The sequence below is a fragment of the Bombina bombina genome, chromosome 1, assembly GCF_027579735.1.
Source record: "Bombina bombina isolate aBomBom1 chromosome 1, aBomBom1.pri, whole genome shotgun sequence".
NCBI classification, from domain to species: domain Eukaryota; kingdom Metazoa; phylum Chordata; class Amphibia; order Anura; family Bombinatoridae; genus Bombina; species Bombina bombina.
In genome coordinates, this window is record NC_069499.1 from 1,440,121,429 (window position 1) to 1,440,144,833 (window position 23,405).

General features: G+C 40.6%; 1 protein-coding gene across 2 annotated transcripts in view; it reads left to right on the forward strand.

Annotated features, from left to right (window-relative positions):
- The window catches only part of LOC128652606 (receptor-interacting serine/threonine-protein kinase 3), a 145,063-nt gene that overhangs the window by 59,407 nt on the left and 62,251 nt on the right, over positions 1-23,405 (forward strand). For both annotated transcript variants that reach the window (XR_008401296.1, XM_053705540.1), the window contains exon 5: positions 18,595-18,741. Coding sequence is in view for 1 of the 2 variants with exons in the window: in XM_053705540.1 (XP_053561515.1) it covers positions 18,595-18,741 (147 nt within the window). In the remaining variant the exon portion in view is untranslated. The remainder of the gene's footprint in view (positions 1-18,594; positions 18,742-23,405) is intronic.

A 23,405-nucleotide genomic window follows, 5' to 3' on the forward strand; every position in this document is an offset into this window, starting at 1 on the left:
TCACCCAACCGGGCCGAAGTCCTCAACGAAGCCGAGAGAAGTCTTCATCAAAGCCGGGCGAAGTGGTCCTCCAGACGGGCAGAAGTCTTCATCCAGACGGCATCTTCTATCTTCATCCATCCGGCGCAGAGCGGGTCCATCTTGAAGACATCCGAGGCGGAGCATCCTCTGCTTGCGACGGCTCAACACAGGGTTCATGTTAGGGTGTTAGGTGTAGACATAAATTTTATTTCCCCATAGGAATCAATGGGGCTGCGTTAGGAGCTAAACACTGCTTTTTTGCAGGTGTTAGGTTTTTTTTCAGCCGGCTCTCCCCCATTGATTCCTATGGGGAAATCGTGCACGAGCACGTTTAGCCAGCTCACCGCTAACGTAAGCAGCGCTGGTATTATAGTGAGATGTGGAGCTAAATTTTGCTCTTCGCTCACTTTTTTGCGGTTAACGCCGGGTTTGTAAAAACCCGCAATACCAGCGCTGTCTGTAAGGGAGCGGTGAGCATAAACTACTCGTTAGCACCGCAACTACTCGTTAGCCTCTAACGCAAAACTCATAATCTAGGATTATGTAACTTCATACATTCTAGGTGGATTTTTACAAATCAGAGTGGAGGGGATATCTATATATAATGTATGATATATAATTATTTTTTTCTATGTATGTTTGTGTATGTATGTGTTTGTATGTATATACAGTGTGTGCGTATGTATACTAGGCGATAAATTTGCCCAGAGGGCAGTCTATTTAAAAAGAAACAAAAAAAAAAAAAACTACAAACCCCAAAGCTAAAATTTTGCAAAATAAAATGTAAAATTACAGAAAAAAATAAACAAGGCTATCCAAAATAAAAAATGTAAACCTAAACTAATACCCCTATAAAAATACCCCCAAAAATAAAAATGCCACCTAATCTAATACTAAACTACCAATAGCCCTATTGTAGGGCATTGCACTAAGTTAAACAGCTCTTTTACCTAAACATATGTCCAATTACCCCCAACAGTAAAACCCCCACCCACCAAACCCCCCCAAAAATAAAAAAACCTTACAATATAAAAAACCTAAACTACCCATTGCCTCTAAAGTGGCATTTGTATGGGCTTTGCCCTTTAAAGGGCATTCAGCTCTTTTACTGCCATTAAAAGGGCAATCGGCTCTTTTCCAGCCCAAAAAACAATAATCTTAAAAAAACAAAAAAGAATAAGACTAAGCCCCAAATAGGTACTCACCGTTCCTGAAGTCCGGCGGAGAAGGTCTTCTTCTAGGTGGCTCCATCATCTTCTATCTTCATCCGAAACGAAGGCGACATGGAGCAGAGGTGAGGAGCTGTCTTCCCTGATGCGTGGACCTTTAGCGGAGGTCCTCTGCGACAGCAGCGTTTTTCGGCGTGGAGGCTTCTCTTCATCCGATGTCCGTCGTACACTGAAGATTGAATGCAAGGTACTGCATGCAATTTGGGGTTCCTTGCATTCCTATTGGCTTTGAAATTAGCCAATAGGATTAGAGCTACTGAAATCCTGTTGGCTGTTGAAATTATCCTATTGGCTATTTTCAAAATTTCAGCCAATTGAAATGCAAGGTACCCCATTCTTCAGTGTGCGACTAGCGATCACATGAAGTGGAGCCTCCTCGCCACTGAGGGCCGTCTCTGAGGATCCGTGCATCGGGGAAGCCAGCTCCGCACCTCCGTGCCCCCTTCACTCCTGATTAAGATAGAAGATGATGGAGCCGCCTGGAAGAAAACCTTCTCCGCCGGACTTCAGGAATGGTGAGTACCTATTTGGGGCTTCGTTTTAGGATATTTTTTTTTTTTTTTTTTTTTTTAAGATTAGGGATTTATTAGGCTGTAAAAGAGCTGCTGAATGCCCTTTGAAGGGCAATGCCCATACAAATGCCCCTTTAGGGGCAATGGCTAGTTTAGGTTTTTTATTTGGGGGGTTTGGTGGGTCAGGGTTTTTACTGTTAGGGGGGACTTAGTATTTTTTAAATGTAAAAGAGCTGTCTAATTTAGGGCAATGCCCTATTAAGGGCTATTGGTAGTTTAGTTTAGATTAGGGGGTGTTTTTATTTTGGGGAGCTTTTTATTTTCATAGGGATTAGGTTTAATTTTTTAAATTTTTTAAATTTTGTTTATATTTTTCTGTAATTTTAGAGTTTTTTTTATTTTTTGTAATTTTAGAAAAATGTTGTAATTTAATGTTAGGTTTTATTATTTTAAAGGGGGAGTCAAGTCCAAAAAAAACTTTCATAAATCAAATAGGGCATGTCAGTTTAAACAACTTTCCAATTTACTTTTATCACCAATTTTGCTTTGTTATCTTTGTATTCTTAGTTGAAAGCTAAACCTAGGAGGTTCATATGCTATTTTATAAGCCCTTTGACGGCCACCTCTTATCACATGCTTTTTTATTTGCTTTTCACTACAGGGGAGAGCTAGTTTATGTAAACCATATAGATAACATTTTTATCACGCCCCTGGATTGTGGCAGACACTGCACTAATTGGCTAAAATGAAAGTCAATAGATAATTAATAAAATGTCATGTGATCAGGGGACTGTCAGAAGATGCTTAGATACAAGTTAATCACAGAGGTAAAAAGTGTATTAATATAACTGTGTTGGTTATGCAAAACTTGGGAATGGGTAATAAAGGAATTATCTATCTTTTAAAGCAACAAAAATTCTGGTGTTGTCTGTCCCTTTAAGTGTAACTCAGTATTGGGGTTAATTTAGGGGGTGTTAGGTTAGGGGGCTTAGTAATTAAAATAGTTATTTGCGTTGTGGGGGGTTGGAGGTTTTAGTAGTTAATAGGCTTGTGACGAGACCAATCTCGCCACTGTGCCTTGGAGGTCCTGTTATGGAACATTCTTTGGGCTGGAGGTACATGGGCTTAAGGATACCCAGAGACTGCATGGAAATATGGAATTTTATATGCTGGACACCCCATGTACTTTCATAACTCTGTCTTATGCCTATGTCACCCTGTATCCATAAATACAAGATGGGTACAGGGTGTGAGTGCACCTTTTGGGAGCAATTGTGACTCTATAAACCAAGTGGGCATAAAAGACTTTATAGCTAATAAGAACTGTTCCTATATTCTGTAATAAGATGTATTCTATGTATGTTTCAGATATGATTGTGTCTCAGGAGTCTGTCTGGGTAAACTGATTGTGTCCTTGTGTGATTATGTTAACTAGACTGGCCAATATCAGATTGTCTGAGTAAACGTTCTTTCCCAGTAAATTAACTTAATGTGTTAATCTGTTTTACCTGTGAATAGACAATTGTTAGAGGTTTGATGCATTGTTCATATGTTTGCTTTACTGTTAAACCAATGCCCTCTGTAACCTGAAGCCAGGGTGTATAAATCTGTGTGCTGCCTTCAAATAAAGGAGATATTCTGTTTAAACCTGAAAGCTGGCTGGTTTGTGAATTGCTGATTCCTTATGCAGGACGTTGTTCCCTGGTATTAACCCTTGGTACACTGTTGGTACCGTAACATTGGTGGCAGCGACGGAATGAACCTTATCGCCCAGAAGAGCAACTACACAAGCCAGTAACCTCAGGAAGAGGGGGATTATTACAATACTGACTAAGATGGAAAAGAGAAAAGTAAATTTTGCAGCTTTTAAAAACTTCCTGGAAACAGGAGAGATTGATGGGTACCTTGCGGATTTTGAGAGGCAATGTGCACTACACAAGGTACCCGCAGAGGATTGGGTCACGATATTATCTGGAAAATTATCCGGCCGGGCCAGAGAGGCTTTTCGGGCCATTCCAGATGAGGAAGTCAGGGATTATAATACTGTAAAAGAGGCTCTGCTCTCCAGGTATGCGGTTACACCGGAGGCATACCGGAGACGGTTCAGAGACACTGTTAAATTAGCTGGAGATTCCTACCTTGAGTGGGCATGTAAGGTGCACCGCACAGCAGCTCACTGGATAGCGGGGTGCCAAGCCATATCTGGGGAAGAGGTGCTGCAGCTATTCCTGTTGGAACATTGCTTCGACAAATTACCCGCAGGAGTTCGAGAGTGGGTTCGGGACCGTAAACCCTCCACCCTGCAGGAAGCGGCTCGCTTGGCAGATGAGTATACGGATGCCCGCAAACTGGACACTGCTACCACTAAGCCCCCTGCTAGAGTGGAGTACAGACCCCCAGTCACCCCAGCAGCTGCCAGTTACCAAACCCCGGCGCACCACTATACCACATGGCCTCCGGCCACGAACTACCCTCAGAGAGCCCTGCGGTGCTACTCACAACCTATTTGGTGCTTTAGATGTAAGCAACTAGGGCACAAAAGACCAGAGTGTCCCCTAAACGCAGCGAACCAAGCGCAGTCCTGGAGAAGACCCGCCGGCGGAATCCCACGTAATCCTCAGCCTGCGGCCCGCTACGTAGAGGCGCAAGAATGCTGGAGCATCCTACATGAGGCAGACCTTGTGCAAGCTGCCCACCGGAATAACCGGCAACTGGTTAAAGTGAATGGGAAGAAGGTCAGTGGTCTACGGGATACTGGTGCTACCATGACCTTGCTTCAAAAGAACTTGGTTTCTGAGAAACAGTACACTGGAGACACTGTGGCTGTGAGGGTAGCAGGGGGCGATGTGTTCAGCCTACCTGTTGCCAGGGTACATTTGGATTGGGGAGTGGGCGCTAGACCTGTGAATGTGGGGGTCAAGAAGGACTTACCTGCTGATGTTCTTCTTGGAAATGACTTGGCCCCCCTTGTTTCTGCCTATGCTCCTATGGGTCCCGCTGATGTTAACTCTGTGACTACCCGTGCCCAGATCCGTGCAGCAGAGACTGACCCACCTGCTGCTAAGCCCCAGGACGCTGAGCGCAGTAAATCTCTATCCGCTATTGATATGTGGAGGTCCCGTTACAATGCGCTGATGAAGGAGAAGAGGAGCGCAGAGGAAAAAGCACGTTTAGAACAGGAATCTCTGCTAGACAAGCTGCACCGACAGACTGCAGAAAACACCAGCTTGAGAGTGGAACATGAAACATTAAAGAAAAACTTAGTGACACTTGAGGAGAAGCTGACGCTGGCTCATAGTGAGGTGCAGCAACTCAAGGGCACCCTATGTCAGTATGAAGGGATTGTGGATACCTATAGAGAGCAGGTACAGAAAACTCGTAAAGAAGCTGATGGGATTTTGAAGGACTGTTTGGCCCTGGTCTGGGCACTGAGGAATTTGAACCCTTGTTTGTATGGACAGGAATTCTCTCTCATAACGGGAATACAGATGGATTGTCCCAGCAAACTGACATGCCTACCAGGCGCTCTGGTGGTATATGGCACAGTACATACCCTGGATAGCCGAGCATGACAAACCAGAGGGAGAGGAGTTTGATGGTCCTGTCCCCCAGCAACACGGCTGTTTAGCCAAAGGGGAGACGATTGGTCTCCCCCTCCAGCAGCACAGCTATGTATCCAAAGGGGAGACAGTCGGTCTCCCCCTCCAGCAACCAGGCTCCCACCAGGCTACTTCCATGGTAGTACTGGCGCCTGGGCAGAGTACAGCTGGTCTCTGCCCACCTCGCAACCCACCAATTCAGCGTACCCGTCCCCCACACAGCTGTAGTGAGGCACCTGGAAATGGACAAGTTTTCCCCGTACTCAAGTGTAGTAACCATTTATTGTGGGTGGGCTGTTCTACTAATTGTGTTTTATGGGTGGGTTGCTGGACTAACCAGGGCACTGACCGGCAGGAGGTCAGATACCCTGTTAGTCTGTTTGGAAAAGGGGAGATATGTGACGAGATCAATCTCGCCACTGTGCCTTGGAGGTCCTGTTATGGAACATTCTTTGGGCTGGAGGTACATGGGCTTAAGGATACCCAGAGACTGCATGGAAATATGGAATTTTATATGCTGGACACCCCATGTACTTTCATAACTCTGTCTTATGCCTATGTCACCCTGTATCCATAAATACAAGATGGGTACAGGGTGTGAGTGCACCTTTTGGGAGCAATTGTGACTCTATAAACCAAGTGGGCATAAAAGACTTTATAGCTAATAAGAACTGTTCCTATATTCTGTAATAAGATGTATTCTATGTATGTTTCAGATATGATTGTGTCTCAGGAGTCTGTCTGGGTAAACTGATTGTGTCCTTGTGTGATTATGTTAACTAGACTGGCCAATATCAGATTGTCTGAGTAAACGTTCTTTCCCAGTAAATTAACTTAATGTGTTAATCTGTTTTACCTGTGAATAGACAATTGTTAGAGGTTTGATGCATTGTTCATATGTTTGCTTTACTGTTAAACCAATGCCCTCTGTAACCTGAAGCCAGGGTGTATAAATCTGTGTGCTGCCTTCAAATAAAGGAGATATTCTGTTTAAACCTGAAAGCTGGCTGGTTTGTGAATTGCTGATTCCCTATGCAGGACGTTGTTCCCTGGTATTAACCCTTGGTACACTGTTGGTACCGTAACAAGGCTAATTAGGTTTATTAGGCTTATTGCGATGTGGGGGGTTTGACGGTTTATGGGTTAATATTTTAATTATGTTATTTGCGGATTAGGGGTTAGTTATTTTATTATTTTGCAATGGGGTTGGCGTTTTCAGTGTTTGTTAATACTTTGTGCGGGAGTTTATTTTTTTTGTTATACTTTGTGCGGGAGGTTAGGTTTTTTTTTTTTTATTTCTTGCGGGTGGGTACGTGTCTTTTCGTTGTTTCATATGAGCGGTGGCGTGTTTTTTATTTTTTTATTTTTTTTAAGTCTTCGCTTGCCTACGCTGCATCCAGGTGGATTCCGAAAATGGCAGGGTGATGAAAGAATCTATTTGCAGGGGATTCTTTCACCACCCTGCCATTTTCGGAATGCACTGGGATGCATCTTCGCGTTACAATCTACAAAATAGTATATATATACAGTATATATATATAAACAGTGCCAAGGGTTCTGCACACACTTGTAATCCACAATATATTGCCCGGGGTGCATTCAAAGAATACACATATGGGGAAGTAAAGGACGCACTCTCCGGGTCTTACTTAAATAGTCACCCGCTTTTTTTATTAATAAATACTATTTAAGTAAGACCCGGAGAGTGTGCGTCCTTTACTTCCCCATATATAAACGAAGTTTCATTCAAAAAGAAATATGAAATCCTGGTTGAATGATTGTATAGCTTTATTGATCCATTGTGCCTTAAAGCTTTTATAATGCTCCGTAGTTTATCCTTTCCCCCACCACTTCCGTCCCACTTTGAACAACGCAGAGATGTATTCACTGCTCATCCAATGTTTGTGTGAGCCATAGGGCAAAGCATCATAACTTCTAAACAAACTTACCACTGAGACTTTCTGAAGAACACCCATCTATTTTATTTTGTTCAAAGTGCACAGTGTTTCATTTTCTTCTTTTTTAGTTTTTAAGAATCAACATCACTACAGTGGGGGTGGGGGTGGTTTCAATTGCTTTAAAGGGCCATGACACACAACATTTTCTGTCTTCATTCAGATAGGAAAGTTGTCTAAAATTGTATGCTCTATTTACTTCTATTATCAAATTTTATTTTATTACATTATTCTTTGTTGATAGAGCAGCAGTGCATTACTAAGTGCTAGCTGAACTCATCAAGTGAGCCGGCGACAAGAGGCATATCTGATCAGCTCCAGTCAACAGCTAGCTCCCAGTAGTCCAATACTGCTCCTGAGCCTACCTAGCTATATTATTTAAAGGGACAGTCTAGGCCAAAATAAACTTTCATGATTCAGATAGAACATGTAATTTTAAACAATTTTCCAATTTACTTTTATCACTAATTTTGCTTTGTTCTCTTGGTATTCTTAGTTGAAAGCTTAACCTAGGAGGTTCATATGCTAATTTCTTAGACCTTGAAGGCCACCTCTTTTCAGAATGCATTTAAACAGTTTTTCACCACTAGAGGGTGTTAGTTCATGTATTTCATATAGATAATACTGTGCTCGTGCACGAGAAGTTATCTGGGAGCAGGCACTGATTGGCTAAACAGCAAGTCTGTCAAAAGAACTGAAATAAAGGGGCAGTTTGCAGAGGCTTAGATGCAAGATAATCACAGAGGTTAAAAGTATATTAATATAACTGTGTTGGTTATGCAAAACTGGGGATTTGGTAATAAAGGGATTATCTATCTTTTAAAACAATAAAAATTCTGGTGTAGACTGTCCCTTTAACAAAGGATACAAAGTGAATGCGGCAAAAATAATAATAGAAGTTAACTGGAATGTTGTTTTCAATGCTCTGTGAATCATGAAAGAAACATTTTGGGTTTCATCTCCCTTTAACCGCTTCCCTGCTCGTGATGAGAATCGGTCATCTTCCTCTCATAGGCATGAAGGGGAATTGCCAATCACCGCATTGGCTCTGTTTGGCTCTGTGATTCCCCCATAAATTAGAATGTTGTGTAAAATTGTATTCTCTATATGACTCATGAAAGAAAAATGCTAGATTTGATGTACCTTTTAAATATTAACCTTTGTGTGTACACAAAGAAAGAAGATATGGAGGCGTGTGTATACAGAAATAAAAAAGACAAGGATCACTAATCTTTCTGCAAACAAAAACAACTGTTTCGTATGCAAAAATAAGGTCAACAATTTACTATACAGCTTGTCATTAGAAACATATTTAAAGGATACCAATTTTATTGTACAATGCCCCTTTAAGTAACACACAACACATCTGTAGGTAATTCTGCTTTTAGAAAACGTATGTGATCCTTGTTTTGAACTTATCTGTATGTTAACATAAGGGTCGGTTGAACAAGATATGGTTATAGTAAACATGGTTATTTTATCTGCTCTTATCAAAGATAATCCTGAAAATCTGGCCTATTGAGGAGGCCTGAGGACAGGTTTGAAAACCAGTGCTCTAGACCCAATACATAATTTTAAATTACTTATTGTTACACACAAGAAAAGCATCCTGCAACTGGTCCCACATCTATAAGCTTGTAAGAAGTACATGAAACCTTTAAATATTCATTGTTTGTTAGTGGACAAAAATGGCCGCCAAGCACCCGCCCACTTATTACGTATATATTTTGTATGCCAAGTTTCTCCAATCGTCATCAACTCTTAAATATGTTTTCCTACTCGCTCATGCTGATTTGTGCATGTCCAATTTGAAATAACTGAAAATTATTAAAGATGCACTGCTAAACTGTTATAAGAAAAAACGACTAACTTGACAAGAAAGCTGTTGGCTGAGCTTGGCGGCCATTTACGGCTGCTAACAAATAATGATTATTTAAAAGTTTCATGTACTTCTTCTAAGCTTATAGATGTGGAACCCGTTGCAAGACACTTGTCTGGTATGTAACATTAAGAATAAGTCTAGACTGTCCCTTTAAGTACAGAATTTGACTTCTATCCTCTCGAGGGATCAGTATAAAAGAATAATAGCAGAGGAATTCTACATCAGAAACAAGCAAATAACGTATGTTTATTTTTCATTTATTTTAGTATTAAAGGGATACTGAACCAAAATGTTTTTCTTTCACGATTCAGATTGTGCAATTTTCTAATTTACTATTCAAAAAGTATGCAAGAAGGCATACAATAGGGTGCGCCAAAGAAAAAATAAAAAATATTTGATATTAGAAAAATATTCAAACTACTATATATTAGGCGTGATACTAGTGTAAACCCTGTGGTCAATGTATTATTATTTGACCACTCAAATTTTTTATTATATAAAAAATGGTGTGTCAGAAAAAGAGGGTGTGATAAATTTCACAATAAAGGTAAAGTCAATATAACAGTGCACTGTTAATTAATAGTGCTTAAATAAACAAATATATCTACAACTCCAAATGTGTTAAGGTGAATAAATATGTAAAACCTAAACTGTATAAAGCCAGTCCTAGAAACAGTGGTTAAATACTAAATAGCAGGACGTCTTGATACTAAAGAACAATATAAATATATCTACCATATATAAATAAATCAACACATATGTAATGGTATACACAAGTGAACAATTATAGTGATAACCTAAAAATATGCAAATCTCAAAGATATCAGAGAGTAATATCGTCACTGAGAAATCCAGCAGGGTGAAAAAGTCACTGATAAATTCAACAGAGTAAAAGGCTGCTTCTCTCCGGAACCGGTGGTGAGTCGGAAAATCTAGAAGATGCAAACAAAAAGAGAGAGAGCGCCTAATGGAGTAGTATCGTCTGAAACTTTGCGAACACAAACAATAGCGGCATCAAAAGATGGGTACTCACAAACAGGTTGGCACTCACAAGTAGTGCATGCGAGCGGGCTGACCTTTATACAGCAGTAATGCCGTAATGCTCACTGGCCGTTTCCTCAGGTAAGACACTTTTCTTACCTGAGGAAACGGCCAGTGAGCATTACGGCCGAGAAACGCATTGTATTAGCTCGTAATAAATCCGCCCCTTTTTATATACACACATCTTTTGTCCGCTGTCATTGTTTTTAAACATTATCGTTTTACTACTAAGCCCAAAATTTTATTGGTTGACTACTAACGGAGAAAACGGCCCGCACACGCTATGTGTCCCTAAAGCTGCTTCACTTGTCAAGTTGTACCAACAGACTGCATACGCTGCATGTAGAGGAATTTCTCATACTGGTAATATTCAGAAATTATATGAACTGTATGTACCTGAAGCCTCATACGTGGTGAACACTGGGAGTCACTTGACTTGCTCAGTTGAACAGCTGCACCAGACAACTAATCAGCGCATACACACTGTGTGTAGAGGAGACGCCCGCATTCTCAGCAGCCACGGCCAGCCGCATACCTGTCAGAGGGGCACGATTTCCAGAACAAACCCCCAGCGTACTGACTGCTGTATAAAGGTCAGCCCGCTCGCATGCACTACTTGTGAGTGCCAACCTGTTTGTGAGTACCCATCTTTCTCCAACATAGGTGTGTCCGGTCCACGGCGTCATCCTTACTTGTGGGATATTCTCTTCCCCAACAGGAAATGGCAAAGAGCCCAGCAAAGCTGGTCACATGATCCCTCCTAGGCTCCGCCTACCCCAGTCATTCTCTTTGCCGTTGTACAGGCAACATCTCCACGGAGATGGCTTAGAGTTTTTTAGTGTTTAACTGTAGTTTTTCATTATTCAATCAAGAGTTTGTTATTTTCAAATAGTGCTGGTACGTACTATTTACTCAGAAACAGAAAAGAGATGAAGAATTCTGTTTGTATGAGGAAAATGATTTTAGCAACCGTAACTAAAATCCATGGCTGTTCCACACAGGACTGTTGAGAGCAATTAACTTCAGTTGGGGGAACAGTTTGCAGTCTCTTGCTGCTTGAGGTATGACACATTCTAACAAGACGATGTAATGCTGGAAGCTGTCATTTTCCCTATGGGATCCGGTAAGCCATGTTTATTAAGATTGTAAATAAGGGCTTCACAAGGGCTTATTTAAACTGTAGACTTTTTTTGGGCTAAATCGATTGATATTAACACTTATTTAGCCTTGAGGAATCATTTATTCTGGGTATTTTGATTTAATAATATCGGCAGGCACTGTTTTAGACACCTTATTCTTTAGGGGCTTTCCCAAAGCATAGGCAGAGTCTCATTTTCGCGCCGGTGTTGCGCACTTGTTTTTGAGAGGCATGGCATGCAGTCGCATGTGTGAGGAGCTCTGATACTTATAAAAGACTTCTGAAGGCGTCATTTGGTATCGTATTCCCCTTGGGGTTTGGTTGGGTCTCAGCAAAGCAGATACCAGGGACTGTAAAGGGGTTTAAAGCTTCCAAAATTGGTGTGCAATATTTTCAAGGCTTTAAGACGCTGTGGTGAAAATTTGGTGAATTTTGAACAATTCCTTCATGTTTTTTCGCAATTGCAGTAATAAAGTGTGTTCAGTTTAAAATTTAAAGTGACAGTAACGGTTTTATTTTAAAACGTTTTTTGTACTTTCTGATCAAGTTTATGCCTGTTTAACATGTCTGAACTACCAGATAGACTGTGTTCTGAATGTGGGGAAGCCAGAATTCCTATTCATTTAAATAAATGTGATTTATGTGATAATGACAATGATGCCCAAGATGATTCCTCAAGTGAGGGGAGTAAGCATGGTACTGCATCATTCCCTCCTTCGTCTACACGAGTCTTGCCCACTCAGGAGGCCCCTAGTACATCTAGCGCGCCAATACTCCTTACTATGCAACAATTAACGGCTGTAATGGATAATTCTGTCAAAAACATTTTAGCCAAAATGAACCCTTGTCAGCGTAAGCGTGGCTGCTCTGTTTTAGTTACTGAAGAGCATGACGACGCTGATATTAATATCTCTGAAGGGCCCCTAACCCAATCTGAGGGGGCCAGGGAGGTTTTGTCTAAGGGAGAAATTACTAATTTAGGGAACATTTCTCAGCAGGCTGAATCTGATGTGATTACATTTAAATTTAAATTGGAACACCTCCGCATTTTGCTTAAGGAGGTATTATCCACTCTGGATGATTGTGAAAATTTAGTCATCCCAGAGAAACTATGTAAAATGGACAAGTTCCTAGAGGTGCCGGGGCTCCCAGAAGCTTTTCCTATACCCAAGCGGGTGGCGGACATTGTTAATAAAGAATGGGAAAGGCCCGGTATTCCTTTCGTCCCTCCCCCCATATTTAAAAAATTGTTTCCTATGGTCGACCCCAGAAAGGACTTATGGCAGTCAGTCCCCAAGGTCGAGGGAGCGGTCTCTACTTTAAACAAACGCACCACTATTCCCATAGAGGATAGTTGTGCTTTCAAAGATCCTATGGATAAAAAATTAGAAGGTTTGCTTAAAAAGATGTTTGTTCAGCAGGGTTACCTTCTACAACCCATTTCATGCATTGTCCCTGTCACTACAGCCGCATATTTCTGGTTTGATGAACTGCTTAAGGTGCTCGATAGTGACTCTCCTCCTTATGAGGAGATTATGGACAGAATCAATGCTCTCAAATTGGCTAATTCTTTCACTCTAGACGCCTCTTTGCAATTGGCTAAGTTAGCGGCTAAGAACTCTGGGTTTGCTATTGTGGCGCGCAGAGCGCTTTGGTTGAAATCTTGGTCGGCTGATGCGTCTTCCAAGAACAAGCTACTAAACATTCCTTTCAAGGGGAAAACGCTGTTTGGTCCTGACTTGAAAGAGATTATCTCTGATATCACTGGGGGTAAGGGCCACGCCCTTCCTCAGGATCGGCCCTTCAAGGCAAAAAATAGACCTAATTTTCGTCCCTTTCGTAAAAACGGACCAGCCCAAGGGGCTACGTCCTCTAAGCAAGAGGGTAATACTTCTCAGGCCAAGCCAGCTTGGAGACCAATGCAAGGCTGGAACAAGGGAAAGCAGGCCAAGAAACCTGCCACTGCTACCAAGACAGCATGAAATATTGGCCCCCGATCCGGGACCGGATCTGGTGGGGGGCAGACTCTCTCTCTTCGCTCAGGCTTGGGCAAGAGATGTTCTGGATCCTTGGGCGCTAGAAATAGTCTCCCAGGGTTATCTTCTGGAATTCAAGGGACTTCCCCCAAGGGGGAGGTTCCACAAGTCGCAGTTGTCTTCAGACCACATAAAAAGACAGGCGTTCTTACATTGTGTAGAAGACCTGTTAAAAATGGGAGTGATTCATCCTGTTCCATTAAGAGAACAAGGGATGGGGTTCTACTCCAATCTGTTCATAGTTCCCAAAAAAGAGGGAACGTTCAGACCAATCCTAGATCTCAAGATCTTAAACAAATTTCTCAAGGTTCCATCGTTCAAGATGGAAACCATTCGAACTATCCTTCCTTCCATCCAGGAAGGTCAATTTATGACCACGGTGGATTTAAAGGATGCGTATCTACATATTCCTATCCACAAGGAACATCATCGGTTCCTAAGGTTTGCATTCCTGGACAAACATTACCAGTTCGTGGCGCTTCCTTTCGGTTTAGCCACTGCTCCAAGGATTTTCACAAAGGTACTAGGGTCCCTTCTAGCGGTGCTAAGACCAAGGGGCATTGCAGTAGTACCTTACCTGGACGACATTCTGATTCAAGCGTCGTCCCTTCCTCAAGCAAAGGCTCACACGGACATTGTCCTGGCCTTTCTCAGATCTCACGGCTGGAAAGTGAACGTGGAAAAGAGTTCTCTATCCCCGTCAACAAGGGTTCCCTTCTTGGGAACAATTATAGACTCCTTAGAAATGAGGATCTTTCTAACAGAGGCCAGAAAAACAAAGCTTCTGGACTCTTGTCGGATACTTCATTCCGTTCCTCTTCCTTCCATAGCTCAGTGCATGGAAGTGATCGGGTTGATGGTGGCGGCGATGGACATAGTTCCTTTTGCGCGCATTCATCTAAGACCATTACAACTGTGCATGCTCAGTCAGTGGAATGGGGACTATACAGACTTGTCTCCGAAGATACAAGTAAATCAGAGGACCAGAGACTCACTCCGTTGGTGGCTGTCCCTGGACAATCTGTCTCAAGGGATGATGTTCCACAGACCAGAGTGGGTCATTGTCACGACCGACGCCAGTCTGATAGGCTGGGGCGCGGTCTGGGGATCCCTGAAAGCTCAGGGTCTTTGGTCTCGGGAAGAATCTCTTCTACCGATAAATATTCTGGAACTGAGAGCGATATTCAATGCGCTCCAGGCCTGGCCCCAGCTTGCGAGGACCAGGTTCATACGGTTTCAATCAGACAACATGACGACTGTTGCGTACATCAACCATCAGGGGGGAACAAGGAGTTCCCTAGCGATGGAAGAAGTAACCAAAATTATTCTTTGGGCGGAGTCTCACTCCTGCCACCTGTCTGCTATCCACATCCCAGGAGTGGAAAATTGGGAAGCGGATTTTCTGAGTCGTCAGACATTGCATCCGGGGGAGTGGGAACTCCATCCGGAAATCTTTGCCCAAGTCACTCACCTGTGGGGCATTCCAGACATGGATCTGATGGCCTCTCGTCAGAACTTCAAAGTTCCTTGCTACGGGGCCAGATCCAGGGATCCCAAGGCGGCTCTAGTGGATGCACTAGTAGCACCTTGGACCTTCAAACTAGCTTATGTGTTCCCGCCATTTCCTCTCATCCCCAGGCTGATAGCCAGGATCAAGCAGGAGAGGGCGTCGGTGATCTTGACAGCTCCTGCGTGGCCACGCAGGACTTGGTATGCAGATCTGGTGAATATGTCATCGGCTCCACCTTGGAAGCTACCTTTGAGACGAGACCTTCTTGTTCAGGGTCCGTTCGAACATCCGAATCTGGTTTCACTCCAGCTGACTGCTTGGAGATTGAACGCTTGATTTTATCGAAGCGAGGATTCTCAGATTCTGTGATCGATACTCTTGTTCAGGCCAGAAAGCCTGTGACTAGAAAGATTTACCACAAAATTTGGAAAAAATATATCTGTTGGTGTGAATCTAAAGGATTCCCTTGGGACAAGGTTAAGATTCCTAGGATTCTATCCTTCCTTCAAGAAGGATTGGAAAAAGGATTATCTGCAAGTTCCCTGAAGGGACAGATTTCTGCCTTGTCGGTATTACTTCACAAAAAGCTGGCAGCTGTGCCAGATGTTCAAGCCTTTGTTCAGGCTCTGGTTAGAATCAAGCCTGTTTACAAACCTTTGACTCCTCCTTGGAGTCTCAATTTAGTTCTTTCAGTTCTTCAGGGGGTTCCGTTTGAACCCTTACATTCCGTTGATATTAAGTTATTATCTTGGAAAGTTTTGTTTTTAGTTGCGATTTCTTCTGCTAGAAGAGTCTCAGAATTATCTGCTCTGCAGTGTTCTCCTCCTTATCTGGTGTTCCATGCAGATAAGGTGGTTTTACGTACTAAACCTGGTTTTCTTCCAAAAGTTGTTTCTAACAAAAACATTAACCAGGAGATTATCGTACCTTCTCTGTGTCCAAAACCAGTTTCAAAGAAGGAACGTTTGTTGCACAATTTGGATGTTGTTCGCGCTCTAAAATTCTATTTAGATGCTACAAAGGATTTTAGACAAACATCTTCCTTGTTTGTTGTTTATTCAGGTAAAAGGAGAGGTCAAAAAGCAACTTCTACCTCTCTCTCTTTTTGGATTAAAAGCATCATCAGATTGGCTTACGAGACTGCCGGACGGCAGCCTCCCGAAAGAATCACAGCTCATTCCACTAGGGCTGTGGCTTCCACATGGGCCTTCAAGAACGAGGCTTCTGTTGATCAGATATGTAGGGCAGCGACTTGGTCTTCACTGCACACTTTTACCAAATTTTACAAGTTTGATACTTTTGCTTCTTCTGAGGCTATTTTTGGGAGAAAGGTTTTGCAAGCCGTGGTGCCTTCCATTTAGGTGACCTGATTTGCTCCCTCCCTTCATCCGTGTCCTAAAGCTTTGGTATTGGTTCCCACAAGTAAGGATGACGCCGTGGACCGGACACACCTATGTTGGAGAAAACAGAATTTATGTTTACCTGATAAATTTCTTTCTCCAACGGTGTGTCCGGTCCACGGCCCGCCCTGGTTTTTTTAATCAGGTCTGATATTTTATTTTCTTTAACTACAGTCACCACGGTACCATATGGTTTCTCCTATGCAAATATTCCTCCTTAACGTCGGTCGAATGACTGGGGTAGGCGGAGCCTAGGAGGGATCATGTGACCAGCTTTGCTGGGCTCTTTGCCATTTCCTGTTGGGGAAGAGAATATCCCACAAGTAAGGATGACGCCGTGGACCGGACACACCGTTGGAGAAAGAAATTTATCAGGTAAACATAAATTCTGTTTTTGATGCCGCTATTGTTTATGTTCGCAAAGTTTCAGACGATACTACTCCATTAGGCGCTCTCTCTCTTTTTGTTTGCATTTTCTAATTTACTCCTGTGATGTCACCATGATCTGGGGACCTGTTATGGAACACTCTTTGGGCAGGGGTTACATGGGCTTAAGGATACCCAGAGACTGCATTTAAATGTGTAATTGTATATGCTAGACAACCCATGTACTTTCATAACTCTGTCTTATGTGCACGTCACCCTGTATCCATAGCTAAAGGATGGGTACAGGGTGTAAATGCCCATTGTTGGTGCAATTGTGACTCTATAAACCAGGAGGACTTAATAGTTAATAAGAACTGTTTTTATATTTTCTTATAAGAGGTGTTTTATTTACGTTTCAGATCTGATTGTGTTTCTGTGTGATTATGTTAACTAGACTGCCCAAAATCAGATTGTCTGAGTAAACTTTCCTACCAGTTTATTAAGTTGATATGGTAATCTGTTTTTACCTGTGCATAGACGATCGTTTATAAGTGTAATGTATTGTTCATATGTTTGATTTACTGTTTAACCAATTCCCTCTGTATGCTGAAGTTCTGTGACTGGAATACCAGGGTGTATAAATGTGTGCTGCTTTTAAATAAAGTGTTCATTTTGTGTTCAGAAACCTGAGTGTTGCTGAAGTTCTGTTCACCTTCCTAGCTTTAGACTGCGGTCAAAGGGGATACCAGGAGCTATAGCTCTGGATAAAGGGATGTCCAGGATAAGGGATGTGTTTTCACGGAGGTACTCATTCAGGGTACCAGGCGGTCCGTCTCAACTCCTATTATCTATTTTTCTTCGTTCTCTAGGTATCTTTATTTGAAAATAAATTTATTTGGGTAATTGTAGCTACCAAACAACAAGCACTAGCCAAGGTGCTGGACTAAAAATGAGCCAGCTCGTAAGTTTGCATTCCTGCTTTTTCAAATAAATATACCAAGAGAACGAAGAAAAATTAATAATGGGAGTAAATTAGAAAGTTACATTGCATGCTCTATTTGAATCATTAAAGAAAAAAATGTAGGTTCAGTATCCCTTTAAAGTGAAGGTAAATTTACCTTGACGATGATCCACAATCCAATTCTGTGTTCAAAATCAATAGGACTTTAATTCATCATTTTTTATAAATATTTATTATAAAGCAAGTAATCTCACTTTTAAATCCCTTTTTGCCACTTTCCAAAATCACGTGTTTTTCACAGCCATTTGAAAATCTGGCCGTTAGGCGGCTGTGACCCGACGTCATCCGGCTGCTTGCTGATATGCGCATGCGCTACACTCTAAATATTACTTCTAGTACACGTGCGTTCCCGTTTCGCACATGCGTACTAGTTTTGCATTATTTATTCTCCTCTTAGGGCAGTCAGTCGGTCCCGATCTCGCTATGGAGGGAATGAGTGTGAGCGGCACCTGTCATAGAGAGATTACTCCCATGGCTGTTAGACTGCAGCATCTCTCTGTGAAGGATTTAAAAATCTCAGCTTTGCGCATGCACTATATGAAGAGACTTCGTGCACGAGCTTTAGAGATACGTATAGAGCGGGTTGGACCTCTCTATGCGTCACATTGCTGAAATTGAGGAAATAGAGGGTGGGAGGAGTTCGCCCAGTAATGGTAGGAACAAAGATAATGATTAAAAGTCAAATTTTGAAAAAAAAAATAAAGGAAAAAAGCGATCATAGTGCTATTAGTATATTGTAACGAGTGATGTATTCTGGAGCTATTAACTTTACCTTCACTTTAAGTTTTGAGTTTTATGCCACTTCAATATTTACAACCAAAATCTATGTTTCTAAATTTGCTTTCCTATTATTATTTTTTTATGTGTGTGTTTTTTTTCTTTAGATGCTCCTAAATTCCTATGTTCGGTACTCCATAATCAGAGACCAGATTTAAATTTGGTTAATGAAAAACAGAAGATGGTACCTCAGTGCAAGGAACTAATGATTAAATGCTGGAATGGCGTTGTGATTTTGCGTCCTACCTTTCAGAGTAAGGCTGGTAGAACAAGGGGAAAAAATAGTTTTATGAATTTGATAGTCACATAGTTTAAGGTATGAATTCTCAATGTTTCTTTTAATTTATTTTCGAAATGGATAGTTATTTGTGAAAATGTTGCTTTTTTCTTTCATGTAATTAGCAAGAGTCCATGAGCTAGTGACGTATGGGATATACATTCCTACCAGGAGGGGCAAAGTTTCCCAAACCTTAAAATGCCTATAAATACACCCCTCACCACACCCACAATTCAGTTTTACAAACTTTGCCTCCTATGGAGGTGGTGAAGTAAGTTTGTGCTAGATTCTACGTTGATATGCGCTTCGCAGCAGGCTGGAGCCCGGTTTTCCTCTCAGTGTGCAGTGAATGTCAGAAGAGAGTATTGCCTATTTGAATTCAATGATCTCCTTCTACGGGGTCTATTTCATAGGTTCTCTGTTATCGGTCGTAGAGATTCATCTCTTACCTCCCTTTTCAGATTGACGATATACTCTTATATATACCATTACCTCTACTGATTCTCGTTTCAGTACTGGTTTGGCTTTCTGCTACATGTAGATGAGTGTCCTGGGGTAAGTAAGTCTTATTTTCTGTGACACTCTAAGCTATGGTTGGGCACTTTTATATAAAGTTCTAAATATATGTCTTTAAACATTTATTTGCCTTGATTCAGGATGTTCAATATTCCTTATTTCAGACAGTCAGTTTCATTATTTGGGATAATGCATTTGAATAATAAAAAATTTTCTTACCTTAAATTTGACTTTTTCCTGTGGGCTGTTAGGCTCGCGAGGTCTGAAAATGCTTCATTTTATTGCGTCATTCTTGGCGCGGATTTTTTTGGCGCAAAAAATTTTCTTCGTCATTTCCGGCGTCGTACTTGTCGCCGGAAGTTGTTTGTGATTGCGTAATTTTTTTGACGTTTTGCGCCAAAAATGTCGGCGTCGCCGGATGTGGCGTCATTTTTGGAGCCAAAAGCATTTAGGCGCCTAATAATGTGGGCGTCTTTTTTGGCGCTAAAAAATATGGGCGTCATTATTGTGTCCACATTATTTAAGTCTCATTGTTTTTTTGCTTCTGGTTGCTAGAAGCTTGTTCATTGGCATTTTTTCCCATTCCTGAAACTGTCATTTAAGGAATTTGATAGATTTTGCTTTATATGTTGTTTTTTCTATTACATATTGCAAGATGTCTCAGATTGACCCTGGATCAGAAGCTACTTCTGGAAAAACGCTTTACTGAGTTCAGTCCTACCAAAGCTAAGTTCATTTATTTTAAATGTTATGAATGTTTATCTTTAGCTATGGTTTGTAATAGGTTATCATGATAAACTTTTACATGCAGAATCCATTAGTATGTATGCTTTATATATTGCCATTCTTTTTACATCTTATGTACAAGAAATATTTAGAAGATTTTTAAGAGATATTTTTCTGATTCTATTTTAAAGGCTTTGTCTGACTTTGTGATTTCTAATAAAATTTTTAGGTCTTTTTCAAACTTCTTTTTTAATTATTGAAGTTTCAAATGACCAACAACATACTGATTTATCCTTCTCTGATGATGTTTTTTCTCATTCAGAATTTTCTTCATCAGATATTGACACTAACAAATCTACTTTTTTATTAAAGTACATTTGTTCTTTGTTGAACAGGTGTTGATTATTTTACATTAAGGTAACTAGTTCTTTTTCAAGACTAGCTAACACTATTTCTGCTTATTTATTCTTCTGTGTTTTCAGAGGGTTTTTTCCAATTCCTTATACTAGGGAATGGAATAGGCTGAGAATTTTCTTTTATTCCTTCTTCAAAGGTTTTAAACTATACTCTTTGCCGGCAGTTTAATTTGGAGAGTTCTCCAATTTATTGGGGCTATCTCTACTCCTACTAATTATGCTATTGTTTCTATAGCAAAATAGTATTTATTTTCCTTTAGATGGTTGTATCTTATTTATGGAAAATTATTTAGTTTCATGTACTTTTCTTGGACCTATGATTTATTTGGATGTTGCAATTGCTTCATTTTTTCTGTTTACTTTAAGTTCAAGTATCAGATTATGATTTATTTTAGCATTGTTAAAGGGACAAAATTTACTAGACTAGGTGCTGTTGCATTTGTCGTGTTGTTTTGCATTTTTTGATTATGCAAGTCCACTGTTTTGTCTGGTCCTTTTAACTGGACTATCATGCTAATAAATTCATTTGTGTCTTCATTTTATTGAATATTTTCGCAAATGAGGTTTAATCTATGTCTTTAGCTGTTTGAGCTAGAAGAATTTTGTGATTTCTAAAAATCCATATTTCTTTTGTTCTAAGATAATCAATTATTTGTTTTATAATTGGATTCAATTCTTAACTGTTACTCTGGGCTTCAAGATTGAGTTCTAAGACTAAAACTTTAAGCTTATACTTGTTTGGTTGTTCTTATTATGGAATGAATTCCTGAATTCTTTCCCAAGTAACATGTTTTTAATTGGAATTTTTTTCCGTTCAAAATCAGCTCCCTTAAATTGCGATGTATGTGCCGTATTCCAGCTTGGCTGGCAAGGGGCAGGTTAAGACTTTTTTGAAATTTATTTGGTTCTATTCGGTCCAAATTTCTTTGATTTTATTCCAGTAAGGCTAACACTTTCTTTAAGTGTGTTTCGGTCCTATTTATTTTGGGTACTGTTGAAGCATAGCTGGTCACCCGTGGGGTTCAAGCGCTGCTCAGACCTGGAATCTTCTGGGATATTTCTTCCAGTTCCATTTTTAGGAACTGGGTTTTGGAGTTTTTATTCAAACTATTCTGCCTTTTTTTGGTCAGTGATAGCATTATTTGTTTTCTTTAGATTCAATAAATGCATATTTTTTCTGTATTCATTCAGATTATTTTCTGAGGATGCGGAATCTCATATGATTCACTTTGTTCTTCAGGACATAGAGGATCTTTTTTTCAAAAGCTCTTGATTCCACTCACAAGGGTCACCTTTTTTTGGGTTTCCAGATAGTTTGTGTCACTGTCTTTGTCTCTATCAGACAAGGGACAATTTTATTGGGTTCCGTCTGTCGGTACCTTTAGTCTCTATTATTTCCTTCAGTTGCTATATATGCATAGAAGTTTTTGGTCTTATGGCCACAGCATTGGATTCAATTCCCTTTGCTCATTTTCAATAGAAAGAACCTTTTCAGTCTTTTATGCTGAATTATGGTGCAGGGATTCTAGGATTTCGCATTTTAAATCTTCAAATCCTAATATTTATCTCTCTTGATTTGGTGGTTAAGATCACCATCATTTAGTTCTACAGGTCTCTTCGTTTCTTTCAACCTGGACCATGATCTCTACAGATGTGAGTCTTTTTGGTTGGGAGGCTGTCTGAGGATCTCTGTCAGCACAAGGGGTTTGGAAATCTCAGGAGGCGAGATTACCATTTGATATTTTAGAACTCCGTGTTTTCTCAGAGTTTTTCAGTTAGTTTCTTTTTGAGGAAGAGACGTTTATTGTTTTTCAGACAATATCACAACTATGGTGTATGTCAATCATCAGGGTAGGACTATCAGTCCTTAGGCTGTGACAGAAGTGTCTCGGATATTAGCTTAGGCTAAATCCAGCTCCTATCTAAATTCTGTGGTTTTTTTTTTCCCCAGGTATAGATATTTGGGAAGCGGATTATCTCTGTTAATCAAGCTTTACATCCGGGAGAATGGTCTCTCATACCCAGATATGTTTTTTAATTTTTCAGATGTGAGCATTTCTAGAAATAGATCTGTTGGCATCTCATCTGAATAAAGAACTTCCCAGGGGCCTATTCAGGTCCGGGGATACTCAGGCGGAAGTAGTGTATGCATTGACATTTCTTTGGAAATTATCTTTTTGCCTATTTCTTTCCGCCTCTAGTTCTTCTTCCAAAGTGATTTCCAAAATTCTTATGGAGTATTTGTTTGTTATGCTGGTGGCTCCAGCATGGCCTCTCAGGTTTTGTTATGCGGATTTCATTCGGATGGCCAGTTGCCAACCTTGGACACTTCCATTTAAACCAGACCTTCTTTCTCAAGGCCCATTTTTTCCATCAGGATCTCAAATCATTAAATTTGAAGGGATGGAGATTGAATGCTTGGTTTCAGGCTCGTAAATCTGTCTCTAGAAAGATTTATTATTGAGTCTGGAAGACCTACTTTTCTTGGCATTCTTTTAAAATTCATAGAATTTTATTATTTTTTTCAGGTTGGTTTGGATATGGTTTTGTCTGCAGTTCTTGTTAGGACAAATCTCTACTCTTTCTGTTCTTTTTTCACAGAAAGATTGCTAATTATCCTGATATTCATTGTTTTGTTCAGGCTTTGGTCCGTATCAAGCCTGTCATTAATTCAATCTCTCCTCTTTGGAGTCTCAATTTGGTGCTGAGGGCTTTACAGGCTCCTCCGTTTTGAAACTATGCATTTTCTGTACATTAAATTACTTTCTTGGAAAAGTATTGTTCTTTTTGGTTATTTCTTCTGCTAGAAGAATTTTTGAGTTATCTGCTCTTTTTTGTAAATATCTTTTTCTGATTTTTCATAAGGATAAGGCAGTGTTACTTCCTGATATTCATCATTTTTTTCAGGTTTTGATTCGTATCAAACCTGTCATTAAGCCAATTTCTCCTCCTTGGAGTCTTAATTGGGTTCTGAAGGTTTTTC